At 47.1% G+C, this 20,800-nt stretch overlaps 1 protein-coding gene across 1 annotated transcript in view; it reads right to left on the bottom strand.

Moving 5' to 3' along the window:
* Positions 1–11,881: 11,881 nt before the first annotated feature.
* Positions 11,882–20,800, bottom strand: part of hcrtr2 (hypocretin (orexin) receptor 2) — an 82,431-nt gene continuing 73,512 nt past the window's right edge. The window contains exon 7 of the mRNA XM_060924610.1: positions 11,882–12,048. Coding sequence (XP_060780593.1) covers positions 11,882–12,048 — 167 coding nt within the window. The remainder of the gene's footprint in view (positions 12,049–20,800) is intronic.

The raw sequence follows: 20,800 nt of genomic DNA, 5'->3' as shown, positions 1-20,800 counted from the left end.
TATTGAAAAAATGTTTTGTGGACGGATGAGACCAAAATATAACTTTTTGGTTTAAATGAGAAGCGTTATGTTTGGAGAAAGGAAAACACTGCATCCCATCTGTGAAACATGGTGGTGGTAGCAACATGGTTTGCTGCATCTGGGCCAGGATGGCTTGCCATCATTGATGGAACAATGAATTCTGAATTATACCAGCAAATTCTAAAGGAAAATATCAGGACATCTGTCCATGAACTGAATCTCAATAGAAGGTGGGTCATGCAGTAAGACAACGACCCTAAGCACACAAGTCGTTCTACCAAAGAATGGTTAAAGAAGAATAAAGTTAATGTTTTGGAATGGCCAAGTCAAAGTCCTGACCTTAATCCAATGGAAATGTTGTGGAAGGACCTGAAGTGAGCAGTTCATGTGAGGAAACCCACCAACATCTCAGAGTTGAAGCTGTTCTGTATGGAGGAATGGGCTAAAATTCCTCCAAGCCGGTGTGCAGGACTGATCAACAGTTACCGGAAACGTTTAGTTGCAGTTATTGCTGCACAAGGGGGTCACACCAGATACTGAAAGCAAAGGTTCACATACTTTTTCCACTCACAGATATGTAATATTGGATCATTTCCCTCAATAAATAAATGACCAAGCGTAATATTCTTGTCTCATTTGTTTAACTGGGTTCTCTTTATCTACTTTTAGGACTTGTGTGAAAATCTGATGTTGTTTTAGGTCATATTTATGCAGAAATATAGAAAATTCTAAAGGGTTTACAAACTTTCAAGAACCATTGTATATATATATTAATGCCCTCCAAACAGCGGTGTGTGATCCACCTTCCTCATCCCCGACCTTGCATGGGAGTTTGTGAAACCGCACTCATTTTGAACTAGAAAAGCACTCGGAGAGCGCAGACCTCCGCCAAGAATCCTTTAAAAAAATCCGGGATCCAGAAGGTGATCCGGATCACCGCCAAAATTTAATGGATTGTTACTTGTGCCCAGTCACACCTCTGGAAAAAATTTCAGAGCAATCCATTCATAACTTTTTCCGTAATGTTGCTAACAGACAAACCAACAAACAAACAAACCAATGCTACCGAAAACATAACCTCCTTGGCGGAGGTAAATATATGCTGATTGAGCTTCTTCATTCAGAGGAGATTATGATTCCCTTCCCACCCTGCTCCTCACTCAGTCTCTCCCCTCCACCAGTGTGTTGAGTTAGGCTCAGAGCTGGGGGTGAAGTTACAGTTTAAGGCAAAAACAAAGCAGCTCATCCATATTGATAACTTACTGTACCTTCAGACCAAAAAACAATGAGAGCATAAAAGTTTGACCTGGCTGATGGTCAAGTTGAGTCTTACTTCGTCCATCTTTGTCCATTTGTGAGGAAAATGCTTGGCAAAGAAGGTCTGTGTGGAGAACTTTGTAGCCTGGCCTGCACTCTTGCAGCTATACGAATAATACTTACTGGTGACTAAACGTATAATAAAGATAAGTAAACAGTGCAGAGCCACTGCATCTGGACATGCCACTGCACATTTCACTGTGGACAGTTTCACAAGCGTTGGACAATTTCGAGCAGACCAGGCTTGTACTGTAGTACTCAAATCCAGGACTCAGACTCAAGTCTGACTTGTGCCCTAATTTTAAGGACTTGTGATTTGACTTGGACTTGAGCACTGATGATTCAGACTCATGCATTAACTGCATTCGGACTTATAAATTGGAGGCGAGGACTCTGATTTTTTTTCTTTATTTTTTGTAATATGCCATAATAATTTGACATAAGATATTTATATATGGGTGGCACGGTGGTGTAGTAGTTAGAACTGTCACCTCACAGCAAGAAGGTCCTGGGTTTGAGCCCAGTGGCCGATGAGGGCCTTTCTGTGTAGAGTTTGCATGTCCTCCCCGTGTCTGCGTGGGTTTCCTCCACAGTCCAAAGTCATGTAGTTAGGCTAATTGGTGGCTACTCTAAATTGCCCATGTGTGTGTGAGGGCGCAGAAAGGAACTGGCAACCCTACTGCTGCAATTCTGGCCAAGTCAACCAAACAGTTTGTCTCAAGCCCAGACTGGGTTCAGCAGTGGTGATGAGAGTGAAGCTGCTCCTATTATAAAGCTACTGTATTTCCATCCAGCAAACAGTGGAGTGTATGAAATCAAAATGATCACGACAACAAAATCTCATGGAATAACCACATACAGCATAACAATCCATACAGCAAGTTCAGTTCAATGAATTACTTTATTTTTTTTTATAAGTATGATCACATTTCTTAGCATAATTGATGTGAATTTCTCAACATGGCTGTTAATTCTGTGCTGCAGCTGTTACTACAACGTGTGTTAACTCCGTTTCAAAAAAAGGAGTAAATTAAACATGATGAAGTATTGCATTATTATTGCTGGTTGTTGGTTGGTTCCTTGTCCTTTGCCCTACTCAAATTTTATTTGTCACGTACACAGTCATACAGAGTATGGCATGCAGTGGAATGCTTATTGCAATGCTCCGTAGGTCATGAGGATAGTTGGGGGGGGGGGGGGGGGGGTAAAAAAAAAGGAGACGAAGTCAAATAGAATGTCTCATCTCATCTCATTATCTCTAGCCACTTTATCCTGTTCTACAGGGTCGCAAGCAAGTTGGAGCCTATCCCAGCTGACTATGGGCGAAAGGCGGGGTACACCCTGGACAAGTCGCCAGGTCATCACAGGGCTGACACATAGACACACATTCACACATTCACACTCACATTCACACCTACGGTCAATTTAGAGTCACCAGTTAACCTAACCTGCATGTCTTTGGACTGTGGGGGAAACCGGAGCACCCGGAGGAAACCCACGCGGACATGGGGAGAACATGCAAACTCCGCACAGAAAGGCCCTCGCCAGCCATGGGGCTCGAACCCGGACTTTCTTGCTGTGAGGCGACAGCGCTAACCACTCCACCACCGTGCCGCCCAAATAGAATGTAATAAATATAATAAAAAAATTTGGGGTATGTGTGGGTCCAGAGTTAAAAACATTGGTCTGTGAGTAGATTGCTGACCAATAGAAATAAGGGTATTTCTATTGTATCTCATCACTGTTGCCATACTGATTAGCTAAAAAAAATGTCTAAAGACAACCAGCTGAATAACTAAAAAAAGAAAAGAAAGTGTGGTCAGAGCAGTTAGCATGGTAGCCTACTCACCGGCACCATTTTTCAAGAAGTGCTGATTTATTATTAATTATTACTAGTCAGGGTACTGTAAAAATTCAACCCATAGTCTTTTAGCACAAGTTTGAAAGTCTCTTAGTACAACTCTGGATTATGGTCACAATAATCGAAAAAAAATACTCATCTTGATATTGGAAGGGGTTTATTATGATTGCTTAGGGACTGGAAGCCGGAATTTCTGCTGCTGTGCATGTTAAGGATCAGTTGTTGATCCCTGAAACGTTGACTGAAAATCCGATTCTTTGGTGTCTTTGGATATTTGTAGTTAAGCCATAACAAACCTTGAATTGTAGACACCTTCATAGATAACTTCAGTCACTTCTGATCATATCACAAATTCAACTGACTGTCAATAATTATGCGTTTGCCGAGTTTACGGGGGATTGTGTATCTTGCCCTGTTTGACAACGTGTTTTGCTGACTAAGAGCGGAATCTACTCCTAAAAACTTACTCAAATTATTAAAAGTCCATTTGATATCACATATTATTGTTTTCATATCAAACATGCCGGTTTCAGGATGGCGGAGTGGGGAAATACAATCATTCATTTTCAATCGGAATCTTGGCAACTTTCATCAAAAAAAAAATCATCAAACATCTTTAAACATGATCAGTAAGTATTCATAATAAAGATTAAGTGTTCTTGGATCTTGTGCTAAAGAACTCCGAGTTGTGCTAAGAGAGTTTAGAACTTGTGCTAAAAGACTTGTGCTAAAAAAAGTTTGTGCTAAAAAACCGTAAACCCCATATATGCCTTCAGTTTATCATATCAGAAATCACACCATAATGCTTTATCTTTAAATAAATTTATTATACTTTAGGGGAACAATACTGTACCGAAAACACATCAAATCATTTTAATCAAACAATTAGATTTTAGAAAAATGTGTAATGTGTATGTACAAGGGCATATTTTTGGATAAAAAAAAAAATGCAATTTGCATATACATCAGACAAGTAATTTTTTTTCTAAATTTAATTAATTAATATAGTACTGTTATTTATTTTATGGGCAATTTGACATTTGAAATATAAACTATATAAACATTTACAACGATATACATCGATGGCAATATTAACAATTTATTTTCCACCATAAGCAAATAAAACACCAATTAAATCAGAACATTTAAAACAGCTAAATAAAAAGTGCAGCAATGACAAATGACAACAAAGTATCTTCATAATATATATATATATATATATATATATATATATATATATATATATATATAATTTATTTATTTTTATTTTTTTGCTGTTGTTCAGCAGGAATGCATTTATGTTAAGGATAACAGCAAGAACTCAACAAGCACATGAAAGAATATCTAACAACAAAGCACTCTTACAAAAGCAATTCTATGCCCTGCTTTTTAAAGCATTCATATTTAAGAGGCTCACCAAAGCAGAACAAAGATGTTCAAATCGACCACTGGCCTTTCTCTGATTGCCCTCTGAGCCCTATATGTGCCTTGGTAAATAGCTATTATCTGGTGCAAATATCTCTCTGCATGACAAGCAAGCTAGGCAAAGTGACGAATGAATAATACAAGCTTGTGCAAACACTTAAAAAAACAATTCCAGTGCAATCTTAAATGAACAAAATGCGCACAACCCAGAGAGCTCTTTCTGTCTCACTGAAATAGTTTTGACGTTATTTTATGAAGTTATTTGTGAGCGAATTTTAAAACACTCTCAATGATATAAATTATCAATCGCAGAGGTGATTTCAGACTGATACGTAATTGCAAATGATCCACAATATAAACACGCCACTCAGGAGCTATAAAGTATGTAATATTGTAAAATGTGAAATGTACTCCATTGCAATTTTAGCAAGGTAATGTCTTCATGAGATAAAAATAAAATAGAGCGGTGGCTACAATTATAGACACCTTAATGATCTTTTGGCCATTGCAAAAGTAGAAAAGACTTTCAATACATAAATTGTGCATGAATAATTACTCAAACTTCCACTGGGGGAAAAAAAAAAGAGTTGATTCCCAGTAACTTAGTATATCAGATCATATGGCACCGTTCCACAATTATCGACATCCAGATTATTATTTATTTATTTATTTATTTAAAATAATAATAATAATAATAATAATAATAATAATATTCCCCTCCTAGAACTGCCACCTTATTGTGGTGGAGGGGTTTGTGTGCTTGAATGATCCTAGGAGCTATGTTGTCAGGGGCATTATGCCCCTGTCAGGGTTTCCCAAGGCAGACAGGTCCGAGGTGACAGGCCAGACCAAGAGCAGTTCACCAAAACCCTTATGGAGAAACCATTGAGGACCGTGACGTCGCCTGGTATGGCGCAGCCAGGGCCCCACCCTGGAGCCAGGCCTGGGGTTGGGGCTCGTATGCGAGCGCTTGGTGGCTGGGCCTTTGCCCATGGGGCCCGGCCGGGCTTAGCCCGAAGAGATGACGTGGGCCCGAGCTCCTGTGGGTTCACCACCCACAGAGGTAGCAGTAGGGGACTGGTGCAGTGTGGTTTGGGTGGCAGTCGAAGGCAGGGGCCTCGACGACCTGATCCCCAGACACAGTGGCTAGCTGTTGGGACATGGAATGTCACTTTGCTGGGGGGGAAAGAGCCTGAGCTTGTGCGGGAGGTTGAGAGATACCGGCTAGAGATAGTCGGGCTCACCTCCACGCACAGCTTGGGCTCTGGAACCCAGCTCCTCGAGAGGGGCTGGACTCTCCACTTCTCTGGAGTCGCCCATGGTGAGCGGCGGCGGGCTGGTGTGGGCTTGCTTATAGCTCCCCAGCTCAGCCGCCATGTGTTGGAGTTTACCCCAGTGAACGAGAGGGTTGCCTCTCTGCGCCTTCGGATTGGGGAGAGGGCTCTTGCTGTTTGTGGCTACAGGCCGAATAGCAGTAGAGAGTATCCGGCCTTCTTGGAGTCCCTGGGAGAGGTACTGAGGGGTGCTCAGACTGGGGACTCCATCGTGCTACTGGGGGACTTCAACGCTCACATGGGCGATGACAGTGACACCTGGAGGGGCGTGGTTGGGAGGAATGGCCTCCCCGATCTGAACCTGAGTGGTGTTTTGTTATTGGACTTCTGTGCTAGTCATGGTTTGTCCATAACAAACACCATGTTCGAGCATAGGGGTGTCCATAAGTGCACGTGGCACCAGGACACCTTAGGTAGGAGGTCGATGATCGACTTTGTTGTCATTTCATCTGATCTCCGGCCCTATGTCTTGGACACTCGGGTGAAGAGAGGGGCTGAGCTGTCAACTGATCACCACCTGGTGGTGAGTTGGATCCGCTGGCAGAGGAGGAAGCTGGACAGACCTGGCAGGCCCAAACATATGGTGAGGGTCTGCTGGGAACATCTGGCCGAGCACTCTGTTGGGGAGGTCTTTAACTCTCACCTCCGGGAGAGCTTTTCCCAGCTTCCGAGGGAGGCGGGGGACATTGAGTCTGAGTGGACCATGTTCTCTACCTCCATTGTGGATGCAGCTGTTCGGAGCTGTGGCCGCAAGGCCTGTCGTGGCGGCAATCCCCGAACCCGGTGGTGGACACCAGAAGTAAGGGATGCCGTCAAGCTGAAGGAGTCCTATCGGGCCATGTTGACCTCTGGGACTCCTGAGGCAGCTGACGGGTATCGGCAGGCCAGGCGTGCTGCAGCTCGGGCAGTTACAGAGGTAAAAACTCGGAACTGGGAGGAGTTCGGGGAGGCCATTGAGAAGGACTATCGGTTGGCCTCGAAGAAATTCTGGCAAACCATCTGGTGCCTCAGGAGGGGGAAGCAGTACTCTGCCAACACTGTTTACAGTGCGGGTGGGGAGCTGTTGACCTCGACTGGGGACTTTGTCGGGCGGTGGAAGGAATACTTTGAGGATCTCCTCAATCCCACCATCATGTCTTCCATTGAGGAGACTGAGGCTGATGACTCAGAGGTGGACTCGTCCATTACCCAAGCCGAAGTCACTGAGGTGGTTTGCAAGCTCCTCGGTGGCAAGGCACCGGGGGTGGATGAGATCCGCCCTGAGTATCTCAAGTCTCTGGATGTTGTGGGGCTGTCTTGGTTGACACGCCTCTGCAACATCGCGTGGCGGTCGGGGACAGTGCCTCTGGAGTGGCAGACTGGGGTGGTGGTCCCTCTTTTTAAGAAAGGGGACCGGAGAGTGTGCTCCAATTATAGGGGAATCACACTTCTCAACCTCCCGGGGAAGGTTTACTCCAGGGTACTGGAGAGGAGAATTCAACCAATAGTCGAACCTCGGATCCAGGAGGAACAATGCGGTTTTTGTCCTGATCGCGGAACACTGGACCAGCTCTATACGCTTCATAGGGTGCTCAAGGGTTCATGGAGTTTGCCCAACCAGTCCACATGTACAGTGGGGCAAAAAAGTATTTAGTCAGCCACCAATTGTGCAAGTTCTCCCACTTAAAAAGATGAGAAAGGCCTGTAATTTTCATCATAGGTACACTTCAACTATGAGAGACAGAATGGGGGGAAAGAATCCAGGAAATCACATTGTAGGATTTTTAATGAATTAATTGGTAAATTCCTCAGTAAAATAAGTATTTGGTCACCTACAAACAAGCAAGATTTCTGGCTCTCACAGACCTGTAACTTCTTCTTTAAGAGGCTCCTCTGTCCTCCACTCGTTACATGTATTAATGGCACCTGTTTGAACTCGTTATCAGTATAAAAGACACCTGTCCACAACCTCAAACAGTCACACTCCAAACTCCACTACAGCCAAGACCAAAGAGCTGTCAAAGGACACCAGAAACAAAATTGTAGACCTGCACCAGGCTGGGAAGACTGAATCTGCAATAGGTAGGCAGCTTGGTGTGAAGAAATCAACTGTGGGAGCAATTATTAGAAAATGGAAGGCATACAAGACCATTGATAATCTCCCTCGATCTGGGTCTCCATGCAAGATCTCACCCTGTGGGGTCAAAATGATCACAAGAACGGTGAGCAAAAATCCCAGAACCACACGGAGGGACCTAGTGAATGACCTGCAGAGAGCTGGGACCAAAGTAACAAAGGCTACCATCAGTAACACACTATGCTGCCAGGGACTCAAATCCTGCAGTGCCAGACGTGTCCCCCTGCTTAAGCCAGTACATGTCCAGGCCCATCTGAAGTTTGCTAGAGAGCATTTGGATGATCCAGAAGAGGATTGGGAGAATGTCATATGGTCAGATGAAACCAAAATAGAACTTTTTGGTAAAAACTCAACTTGTCGTGTTTGGAGGAGAAAGAATGCTGAGTTGCATCCAAAGAACACCATACCTACTGTGAAGCATGGGGGTGGAAATATCATGCTTTGGGGCTGTTTTTCTGCAAAGGGACCAGGACGACTGATCCGTGTAAAGGAAAGAATGAATGGGGCCATGTATCGTGAGATTTTGAGTGAAAACCTCCTTCCATCAGAAAGGACATTGAAGATGAAACGTGGCTGGGTCTTTCAGCATGACAATGATCCCAAACACACCGCCCGGGCAATGAAGGAGTGGCTTCGTAAGAAGCATTTCAAGGTCCTGGAGTGGCCTAGCCAGTCTCCAGATCTCAATCCCATAGAAAATCTTTGGAGGGAGTTGAAAGCCCGTGTTGCCCAGCAACAGCCCCAAAACATCACTGCTCTAGAGGAGATCTGCATGGAGGAATGGGCCAAAATACCAGCAACAGTGTGTGAAAACCTTGTGAAGACTTACAGAAAACGTTTGACCTCTGTCATTGCCAACAAAGGGTATATAACAAAGTATTGAGATGAACTTTTGTTATTGACCAAATACTTATTTTCCGTTATTGACCAAATACTTATTTTCCACCATAATTTGCAAATAAATTCTTTAAAAAATCAGACAATGTGATTTTCTGGATTTTTTTTCTCATTTTGTCTCTCATAGTTGAGATATACCTATGATGAAAATTTCAGGCCTCTCTCATCTTTTTAAGTGGGAGAACTTGCACAATTGGTGACTGACTAAATACTTTTTTGCCCCACTGTACTTTGTGGATCTGGAGAAGGCATTCGACCGTGTCCCCCATGGTATTCTGTGGGGGGTGCTTCGGGAGTATGGGGTTCGGGGCTCTTTGCTAAGGGCTGTCCGGTCCCTGTACGAACGGAGCAGGAGTCTGGTTCGCATTGTCGGCAGTAAGTCAGACCTGTTCCCAGTGCATGTTGGACTCCGGCAGGGCTGCCCTTTGTCACTGGTTCTGTTCATAATTTTTATGGACAGAATTTCTAGGTGCAGCCAGGGGCCGGAAGGAATCCTGTTTGGGAACCACAGGATTTCATCTCTGCTTTTTGTGGATGATGTTGTCCTTTTGGCTTCTTCAAACCAGGACCTTCAGCATGCACTGGGGCGGTTTGCAGTTGAGTGTGAAGCGGCTGGGATGAGAATCAGCACCTCCAAGTCTGAGGCCATGGTTCTCGACCGGAAAAGGGTGGCTTGCCCTCTCCAGGTTGGTAGAGAAGTCCTGCCTCAAGTGGAAGAATTTAAGTATCTCGGGATCTTGTTCACGAATGAGGGAAGGATGGAGCGTGAGATCGACAGGCAGATCGGTGCAGCCTCCGCAGTGATGCGGTTGCTTTACCGGTCCGTCATGGTGAAGGAGCTGAGCCAAAAGGCGAAGCTCTCAATTTACCAGTCGATCTACGTTCCGACTCTCACCTATGGTCATGAGCTTTGGGTAATGACCGAAAGAACAAGATCGCGGATACAAGCGGCCGAAATGAGTTTCCTTCGCAGGGTGGCTGGGCGCTCCCTTAGAGATAGGGTGAGAAGCACAGTCACTCGGGAGGAGCTCGGAGTAGAGCCGCTGCTCCTCCACATCGAGAGGAATCAGCTGAGGTGGCTCGAGCATCTTTTTCGGATGCCTCCTGGACGCCTCCCTGGGGAGGTGTTCCAGGCATGTCCCCCCGGGAGGAGGCCCCGGGGAAGACCCAGGACACGCTGGAGGGACTATGTCTCTTGGCTGGCCTGGGAACGCCTCAGTGTTCTTCCCGAGGAGCTGGCCGAGGTGTCTGGGGAAAGGGAAGTTTGGGCTTCCATGCTTAGACTGCTGCCTCCGCGACCCGGTCCCGGATAAAGCGGAAGAAGACAAGACGAATAATAATAATAATAATAATAATAATCAGTATGTGGTATAGCCCTGTGATGACCTGGCGACTTGTCCAGGGTGTACCCCGCCTTTCGCCCGTAGTCAGCTGGGATAGGCTCCAGCTTGCCTGCGACCCTGTAGAAGGATAAAGCGGCTAGAGATAATGAGATGAGATGAGTGTGATATTAAGTGAAGAAAGCGTAGTTTTTATTAAAAAATTTTTACATAGACTTATATTTAGTACAAAATATCTTTTATATAAATATATCGATGTCAGTGCTCACGTAAATGAGGAAGTAATTCTAATGTTTGTAAACAAATGAACTGATAATGTTTAACCTGTGTCAGAAAATCTTTTTCTTCTACTTTCTACCCGCTTTCTAAGTCTTTTCATAGATCATATTTTGTTAATCATTCGTTGTTGTTTGTATTAATTTCTAGTTTTGCAGTTTACCAATAAATATCAACAGGCAATTGACATTGTAACCACATGGAAATCCAGGTCAAAGGTCGCATGTCATTCCTCGAACCAAAATATAAAATGTCTACTGATATTGTAATATGTGGTAGATATTTACAACAAACTGCAAAAAATATTTTCTGAATGGAATAGAAAAATCTGAAAATTTCAAGCATGTAATTTTTTATATGCTAAGAATTTAATTCTGGTCTAATTCTATTTATTGCAATTGGATTCCAAATACTCTAAGCATTCCATTCTGTTATGAATCTGAAGAAAACTATTATAAATCGCAGCACTTTTTTTTTTTTAAAGTACTTCATCTACTTCAACAATGTTACACAAAGACCGATCCATAACAGTTGTAAATGTCACTTAATTCCACAGGGTGTCGATAATGGTGGACACCAGTGAAAGTGATTACTATTATCGACACCTCACGTGACCTCTCAAACGCTCGTTTAGATGCAAAATGGCGACTGTCAAATGAAAGAGTAAGAAACAAAGTAGGTTTCGACAAGGATATCATGAAATATCAGTGAATTTGAGAAGTGAAAACATGTCCATGATCTTTCCACCATGCTTACCTGCAATGATAATGTCCGGGTTTTCCTCAAATTGCTGATCGTGCTAAAAAAATTCTATCTCAGGTAATGAGCTGTCATCAGATGACAAGATCAAAGGGCAAGGGGGGTCTTCAGGTTGATTAATTAATAACTGTTGTAACTGAAACTCACTTTTGTAAAATTGTTTTTATTGGTAAATTTGAAGAGGTGTCGATAATTATGGACTGTTGATAATTGTAGCCGCCGCTCTAGTATGTTGTGTAAAATACGACTCCATCACCAGACTGACCTGTGCTTTCTAGCTGAAAGCCATCATAATCATTGAGATAAATAATCTGTGGAAGAAAAAGCATTTCAGTGGTTTCTTGTGCTCTACTTTGACTCAATGTTATTTTCTTTTTGCGTAGGTGAAACTCTGAAGCATATATTCCTTTGTCAAAGCCTTTATTGCATATCAATCAAGTAAGTCTAAGTCTTTGAGATCTCCCTGTCTTTACTTTGTCCTATGAACCAGTAGTGAAGTGGCATGCTGTGAAGACTGAACTCTTGCAGATCAGTGCTACATGACCTGGTCCGAGATCCGTGAGACATTGTCGAAATGACTCACTTGTGTGGACAGGGATTTGTGGCTGTCGGTGCTCATCTTGGTCCTCACCCTCTCCTTTTTTTCCCCTTGACCTGAACAGTGGCAGGCAAAGGCTGCTTTGAACTCCTCTCGAAATTTACCTGCGTGAAGAGTGCAGCAATGAAGACAAAAATCAATATCGATCGATTACATCCGTCTCTTACACCTCATAGCACTGCTATTCTTAAGGTGATGATCATGTTGAGATTGGGCAACGTGAATTCTGTCTGAATGATTTCAATAGTTTGGGACAACTTTTTAAGCTCATCCAATCAGAGTGCTAGCAGTGAATCACATGACCAACTGAGAGCTTCTGAAATTTTCAACAAAGATGGCAGTGTCTCCGGCAGTGGAGCGAAGAAAATGAAAGACAACTTATATCTTTTTATGCCGGTAAGTTACATGTAAACCCAAAGTGGTGAATTTACCTAACCAAAGGCTTAGAAAAGCAACAGACATCTCTTTATATGCTCAGGTTGTAATTAAGACATGGATTTTTTCAGCTAAGTGTAAACTGCTGTTAGCTAACCACCGCTCCACAGAGATTGAATAGGATTTAGCTAACTAGCGGTGGTTTTTGCTAACATAGTTAGCTGAAAGTTATCGCTAGCTATGTAGGGATAACATTAGCTCTCTTGCGTCAAGTGAAAAGTGATGGGCAGCTCATGATTTTTTTTTGTGAGTTGTAATAGAGATTGGAGGCGAGGTGGCCAAGTGGTTAGAGCGCTTGACCGCCAAGTGAACGGTCCCCGGTTCGAGCCTCGCCTCGGACGGTGATCTGGGGCTCGCCTCCTGTCCACCCAGCAGTGAATGGGGACCTGGTGGAAACACTAGGGAAGTTAAAGGCAGCGAGGAAAGGAACTGGCTACCCTACCTCACCATGCCGACGGCCTAGACAGAGTGTGCTCTCTAACAGGCACTCCCCCAACGTACGTACAAAAAACGTATATGGGACTCTTTGACTTTTGAATAGAGATTGATTTGATTTTGGCAATAAAAGTACAGGTACATAAAATACATAAAACAGACACTGCTGAGGATAGCACAATAAAGCATAAATCTTATTTCCATTGAGGTCCTCAGGATAAAGAAAAAAATATATAACCAGCAAACGGGCATAGCAAGAGACTAACAAATTAAGAATTAACAAAATAAGGCTAATGATACATAAATTATTTTGATCATTAACTAGAATTTGTGACAAAGAATTCTTTAACAACTTTCTTAAAAGAATAGTCCCTAACAATCTAATAGAAATAGATAAATCATTCCATAACTTAGCACCAGTATAATAAAAACAGTTTTTACTGAAAGAATCAACATGATTGATAGTAAACCAGCCAAAACTATTTCTGGTACGATGAACTGAATACAACTGTGTGGCAGCGGGGGCGTGGTCAAGCGCCGGTCTGTGACAGGAGGGTGGAGTCAGGGAAGGTAAGTGGCAGAATCATGTCACCTGAGAGCAATTAACCTGTTTGTGTGTCTTCCCAGTGACTGCGCCCTATATCAGGAGGGAGAGCGAGAGCAGAAGGAGCTCAGCCCTGAACCAGACGCCGGTTGTGTGTCTGTGAATGTCATTGTTATACTGGAAAGTGTGGCAATAAAGCCATTTATAAACCTGATCTCTGTCCTGCCGTCCTCTGTGCTCCACCCACACGTAGGGTCGCTTACAGTGGTGCCGAAACCCGGGACAGTGGAGCACCAAACCAGCAGCCCCATGGAATCCTCCCCGTTCGCCGATCTGGTCCACGCCCTCGCCACGGCTCAGCAAAGCCAGCACCAGGCACTCGTCACGCTCCGAAAGGAGCAGGAGCAGCGCTTCGAAGCCCTGGTGCTGGCCCAGCAGGAAGATCGCGAGGCGTTCCGGCATCTCCTCGCGTCGGCGGGGTCCACCAGCGCTCCGGCCGCGGGCCCGTCTCCCCTCATTGTCACCAAGATGGGCCCGCAGGACGACCCCGAGGCGTTCATCACGTTGTTTGAACAGGTCGCTGAAGCCTCGGGGTGGCCGATGGAGCAGCGCGCGGCGCGCCTCCTCCCCCTGCTCACGGGAGAGGCACAGCTGGCCGCGCTACAGCTCCCCGCCGACCGCCGGCTGGCCTTCGCGGACCTCCGCCGGGCCGTCCTCCAGCGCGTGGGGCGCACACCGGAGCAACAGCGCCAGCGCTTCCGCGCGCTGCGACTGGAGGAAGTCGGCCGGCCGTTCGCGTTCGGCCAGCAGCTCCGGGACGCCTGCTGGCGGTGGCTGAGGGCCAACGATCGCGACGCCGAGGGAATTGTCGACCAGGTGGTACTGGAACAGTTCATCGCCCGCTTACCAGCCGGAACCGCGGAGTGGGTCCAGTGCCACCGCCCGGCGTCGCTGGATCAGGCAGTCGAGCTGGCGGAGGATCATCTGGCGGCTGTCCCGGCGGCAGGACAGCAGATGGCATCTCTTCTCTCCTCTTCTCTCTCTCTCTCTCCCCCTCCTCCTGTGTCCTGTCCTCGCCCCATTCCCCCTCCGCGGAGGCGGGGGCCGGCACCCCCCCAGCCGGCCCGCCGCACCCGCGGTGCCCTCCCGTTTCTCCCTTCTGTGTCTGTCTCTCCCCCACCTCAGGTGAGTGAACCCCAGATCACCGGTGCAGAGGGAAAGCCCGGGCCGGTTTGCTGGCGCTGCGGGGAACCGGGCCACCTTCAACAGCAGTGCACGGCAATGGAAGTGGGCGCGGTGGTTCGGATCCCCGACGCGCCAGAGGCCGCCCTCGATCGGGCCGGAGCGTATCGCATACCGGTGAGTATCCAAGGGGCTACATATCAGGCGTTGGTGGATTCTGGTTGTAATCAGACCTCAATTCGCCAAAGCCTGGTTCAAAACGAGGCATTGGGGGGAGCACAAGGGGTGAAGGTGTTATGTGTGCACGGGGATGTTCACAGCTACCCTTTGGTGTCGGTCCACATTATTTTCAGAGGGGAAAAATTCATAGTAAAGGCGGCGGTTAATCCTCGCCTTACCCACTCTCTAATTTTGGGGACTGATTGGCCGGGATTTCGGGGTTTAATGACACGCCTAGTCGAGAGTGGGTCCTGCCATTTGACAGGGGGAGGTCCCGGTGTCGCTTTGGCGGGAGCAGCTGTCACAGAGCCGTCTACGTCATCTCCGCGTCAGAGTGAGGAGCCGCCGGCTCCTCCTCTCTCTCTCGGGGAATCCCTCGCGGATTTCCCATTAGAGCAGTCGCGAGACGAGACTCTGCGGCATGCGTTTGACCAAGTGAGAGTAATCGATGGTCAAACGCTCCCGCCGAACGCCACCGCGTCCTTCCCCTACTTCGCGATTATGAAGGATAGGTTATACCGAGTGACGCAGGACACTCAAACGAAAGAGCGAGTCACGCAGCTTTTAATTCCGAAGAGCCGCCGGGAATTGGTATTCCAGGCGGCTCACTTTAATCCCATGGCTGGACACTTAGGGCAGGATAAAACACTAGCCCGAATAATGGCCCGTTTCTATTGGCCGGGGATTCGCGGCGATGTCCGTAGGTGGTGTACGGCATGCCGCGAATGCCAGTTAGTAAACCCAGCGGCCATTCCAAAAGCGCCTTTGCGCCCTCTACCGTTAATCGAGACCCCGTTTGAGAGAATTGGGATGCATCTCGTCGGGCCATTAGATCGGTCAGCACGAGGGTACCGCTTTATATTAGTTCTGGTGGACTATGCAACGCGATACCCGGAAGCAGTGCCTCTGCGCAATATCTCAGCACGCAGTATTGCAGAGGCACTCTTCCGCGTCATCTCCCGAGTTGGAATCCCGAAAGAGATTCTGACTGACCAAGGCACTACGTTTATGTCACGAACACTGCGCGAACTGTATGGGTTATTGGGGATTAAGCCGATCCGCACCAGCGTGTATCACCCACAAACGGACGGTTTAGTGGAACGATTCAACCGCACCCTCAAAAATATTATTAAAAAATTCGTAAGTGAGGACGCACGTAACTGGGATAAGTGGCTCGAACCCTTGCTGTTCTCAGTGCGAGAGGTCCCCCAAGCCTCCACGGGGTTCTCCCCGTTTGAATTATTATATGGGCGTAAGCCGCGCGGCATCCTGGACGTGCTGCGGGAAAATTGGGAGGAGGGACCTTCACAAAGTAAGAACGAAATTCAGTACGTTATGGACCTGCGCGCAAAACTCCACACGCTCACCCACCTAACTCAGGAGAATTTGCGGCAGGCCCAGGAACGGCAAGCCCGCCTGTACAACAAGGGTACGCGCCTTAGAGAGTTCACTCCGGGAGATAAGGTACTCGTACTGTTGCCCACGTCGAGCTCCAAATTGATCGCCAAGTGGCAAGGACCCTTTGAGGTCACACGGCGAGTCGGGGACGTCGACTATGAGGTGAGGCGAACGGACAGGGGTGGGGCGCTACAGATTTACCACCTCAACCTGCTTAAACTCTGGAACGAGGAGGTCCCCGTGGCGTTGGTGTCGGTAGTTCCAGAGAAGGCGGAGCTGGGGCCGGAGGTTCAAAAAGGGACATTGGCATCACGTACCTCTCCAGTCCCCTGTGGAGACCACCTCTCCCCGACCCAACTCACGGAGGTCGCCCAGTTGCAGACCGAGTTTTCGGATGTGTTCTCGCCCCTGCCCGGTCGCACTAACCTCATAGAGCACCACATAGAGACGCCCCCGGGGGTGGTAGTGCGTAGCCGCCCTTACAGGCTACCTGAACACAAAAAAAAGGTGGTTCGGGAAGAACTTCAGACCATGCTCGAAATGGGCATCGTCGAGGAGTCCTACAGTGACTGGAGCAGCCCGGTGGTCTTGGTACCCAAGGCCGACGGGTCGGTCCGGTTCTGTGTGGACTATAGAAAAGTCAACGCGGTGTCTAAATTCGACGCGTACCCAATGCCTCGTATTGATGAGTTGCTCGATCGACTCGGCACTGCTCGCTTTTATTCGACACTGGATTTAACGAAGGGATATTGGCAGATCCCCTTGACTCCACTATCCCGAGAAAAAACGGCCTTTTCCACACCGTTTGGTTTACACCAATTCGTCACCCTTCCGTTTGGGCTGTTTGGGGCCCCCGCAACGTTTCAGCGGCTGATGGACAGAGTCCTCCGCCCTCACGCCACATATGCTGCCGCATATTTAGATGACATAATCATCTATAGCAATGACTGGCAGCGGCACCTCGAACATCTGAGGGCCGTCCTTAGGTCGCTGAGGCGAGCGGGGCTCACAGCCAACCCAAAGAAGTGTGCGATTGGGCGGGTGGAAGTACGGTATCTGGGCTTCCACTTGGGCAACGGGCAGGTGCGTCCCCAAATTAATAAGACGGCAGCAATTGCGGCCTGCCCGAGGCCCAAGACCAAAAAGGGGGTGAGACAGTTCCTGGGGCTGGCTGGCTATTATCGCAGGTTTATACCTAATTATTCGGACGTCACCAGCCCGCTGACTGATCTCACTAAAAAGGGGGCACCAGATCCGGTCCAGTGGACGGAGCAGTGCCAGCGGGCTTTCTCAGAGGTAAAGGCTGCACTGTGTGGGGGGCCACTTCTACACTCTCCCCTGACTTTTCTCTCCCTTTTATGTTGCAGACCGATGCGTCGGACAGAGGGCTGGGGGCGGTTTTGTCCCAGGAGGTGGAGGGGGAGGACCGCCCTGTCCTGTATATCAGCAGGAAGCTGTCGGTGCGTGAGGGGCGCTACAGCACCATAGAGAAAGAGTGTCTGGCCATCAAGTGGGCGGTTCTTGCCCTCCGGTACTACCTGCTGGGGTGCCCTTTCACCCTCTGTTCGGACCACGCGCCCCTCCAGTGGCTCCACCGCATGAAAGATGCCAATGCGCGGATCACCCGTTGGTATCTGGCGCTCCAACCCTTTAATTTCAAGGTGGTCCACAGGCCGGGGGCGCAGATGGTCGTGGCGGACTTCCTCTCCCGTCAAGGGGGGGGGGGGGGGGAGTCGGCTGCAGGCCGGACGGCCGCCCGGCCTGAGTCGGGCGGTGGGGGTATGTGGCAGCGGGGGTGTGGTCAAGCGCCGGTCTGTGACAGGAGGGTGGAGTCAGGGAAGGTAAGTGGCAGAATCATGTCACCTGAGAGCAATTAACCTGTTTGTGTGTCTTCCCAGTGACTGCGCCCTATATCAGGAGGGAGAGCGAGAGCAGAAGGAGCTCAGCCCTGAACCAGACGCCGGTTGTGTGTCTGTGAATGTCATTGTTATACTGGAAAGTGTGGCAATAAAGCCATTTATAAACCTGATCTCTGTCCTGCCGTCCTCTGTGCTCCACCCACACGTAGGGTCGCTTACAAACTGGAAATTAGCTTTCATATATTCAGCGGCATGGTGGTGTAGTGGTTAGCACTGTCACCTCACAGCAAGAAGGTCCTGGGTTCGAGCCCAGAGGCTGGCGAGGGCCTTTCTGTGTGGAGTTTGCATGTTCTCCCCGTGTCTGTGTGGGTTTCCTCCGGGTGCTCCAGTTTCTCCCACCGTTCAAAGACATGCAGATTAGGCTAACTGGTGGCTCTAAATTGACTGTAGGTGTGAATATGAATGGTTACTTGTCTATGGTGGGGTTTACATTAGACCATATCAGCGGATCATCAGATTAACGTTTTTAAAACGATTAGCGTGCACACAGCAACGCCAATACACGATTCGCGTGCACACAGCAACGCCAATACACGGATACGCTCGGCTCCACTGGCATCCTGTGCTCCAAATCAGTCCGCCCTGAACAGCGAGTGCCCTCTGGAGGGTGCGCACTCCGGCCCTGCGCAGCTCACAGAGCGCGTGAGTGAAGCGCACGAGCAGTAATTCGGGACTGAGCCGCTGTGTGTGTGATCCCAGTGCATATCGGGTATGCGCGTCACTTACCACTTGCAAGTGGAAGGATGGCAAGCCTAAAGACAATCATAACTACACAATGGGCAGTATTTGCATCAGTATTTGCAGTATTTTCATACTTTATACTCTTTAATGAAAGGTGATACAAGGTGGAAGTCCGCGCCGTTTTTCAGCACTCGCGTCACATGACCAACGCCAGCGAATCAGGAAGGTGGATGTCACAGTGACGTTGTCCAATGACGACGCCAGCTAGAGCTCAGCATACCATATCCACGTATTCTCAATGTTTACACAGCACTGGACCAGACACGATCTGGATTGAATACGTGGACGCTGGCGGATTCCCGTTTCCCGGCGTTTCCAGGCGTTTTAATGTAAACGGACAGTGCATCCGCGAAGAAAACGAGACAGATACGGTCTAATGTAAACTTGGCCTATGTGTCAGCTCTGTGATAACCTGGCAACTTGTCCAGGGTGTACCCCACCTCTTGCCCATAGTCAGCTGGGATAGGCTCCAGCTTGCCTGCGACTTGGTAGAACAGGATAAGCGGCTACAGATAATGGATGGATGGATGGATGGATATATTCAGGGGAGTTATTGTTGTAAATATTATACATTTGTTTTAATTTCAATTGTTTGACCTAATAATTAATGTTAAAATAACAGTTAACATATTAACTTCCCTAAACTCTTCAACACCAATATGACTATATGGAGGGAGGTTCAACATGAATCTAATAATCTTATTCTGAGCCACTTGTAATCAGGACTGAGATCTTTTTGTAAGCTGAGACAAGTAATTTCTTAGTTTTTAGGTCACAATTTCGAGCATTTCTATATAATAATTGAACTTTATTAGTACATTTAGATACAATTTTATCAGCAATAACATCACCAGAAAAAGATTGATCCAAAGTTATATCTAAATATGTTACTTGCTGCTTTGACACAATTTCATTTGCACTACATGTTACATTTACTTGGTTACATTGTTTCAATTTGTGCTTTGATGCAAACAAAATACTTTGTTTTCCCAAGGTGTAATGATAGCTAGTTATCAATAAGCCACTCCTGTACAGCTGAGAGCGCCACACTGAGGGCCGCCTCTATCTCCGACACATCTTTTCCAGACACAATCAGTGCGGAATCATCTGCATAAAGCAGTAGTTTACAGTTTACCGCAGCTGACATGTCATGTACTGTACATATATCAGAAACAGAAGCAGTCCCAGAATAGAACCCTGCGGTACACCACAGGTAACAAAACATTCATCAGAAGTAGTAACATTAACATCAACTAGTTGTTTCCTGTCTGATAAATAAGATTTGAACCACTTCGTATCATTCAAAGCAGCAAGAAAGCATAACTTTATTCATCACACACTTGTGAAATTCCTCTCTGCATTTAACCCATCTGAAACAGTGAACACACACATGCACAATGAGCACACACACATACCCAGAGCAGTGGGCAGCCATGCTAACAGCGTCCGGGGAGCTGTTGGGAGTTAGGTGCCTCGCTCAAGGGCACCTCAGCCCAAGGCTGTCCCATATTAACCTAACCGCATGTCTTTGAACTGTGGGGTAAACCGGAGCACCCGGAGGAAACCCACGCAGACACGGGGAGGACATGCAAACTCTGCACAGAAAGGCCCCTGCTGGCCACAAACCCAGAACCTTCTTGCTGTGAGGCGACCGCTCCAACCACTTACACCACAGTGCCGTCCATTCATACCTAACACATTCAGTTTTTGTAACAATATATTATGATCAACAGTGTCAAAGGCTTTCTGTAAGTCTATCACCACTATACCGGTATACTTACCCTTCTCACATTCCTGCCTAATATAATCATAAATCAATAAACCAAGTATCAGTTGAATAAGATTGTCGAACTTATCATCTGATCTAATTCACATACAGAGCACAACTACTTGTGGAACCTGAGGGCGAAACAGTACAAACTTTGGTTTGGGATCTAAAAAAGAAAGAAAGCCATCCAGTAGCTCTGTCACCTCCTTTTCCTC

This window comes from Neoarius graeffei, chromosome 7, assembly GCF_027579695.1.
Source record: "Neoarius graeffei isolate fNeoGra1 chromosome 7, fNeoGra1.pri, whole genome shotgun sequence".
NCBI lineage: Eukaryota > Metazoa > Chordata > Actinopteri > Siluriformes > Ariidae > Neoarius > Neoarius graeffei.
Note: the sequence above shows the minus strand (reverse complement) of the source record. Positions and strands in the feature narration are given on the sequence as shown.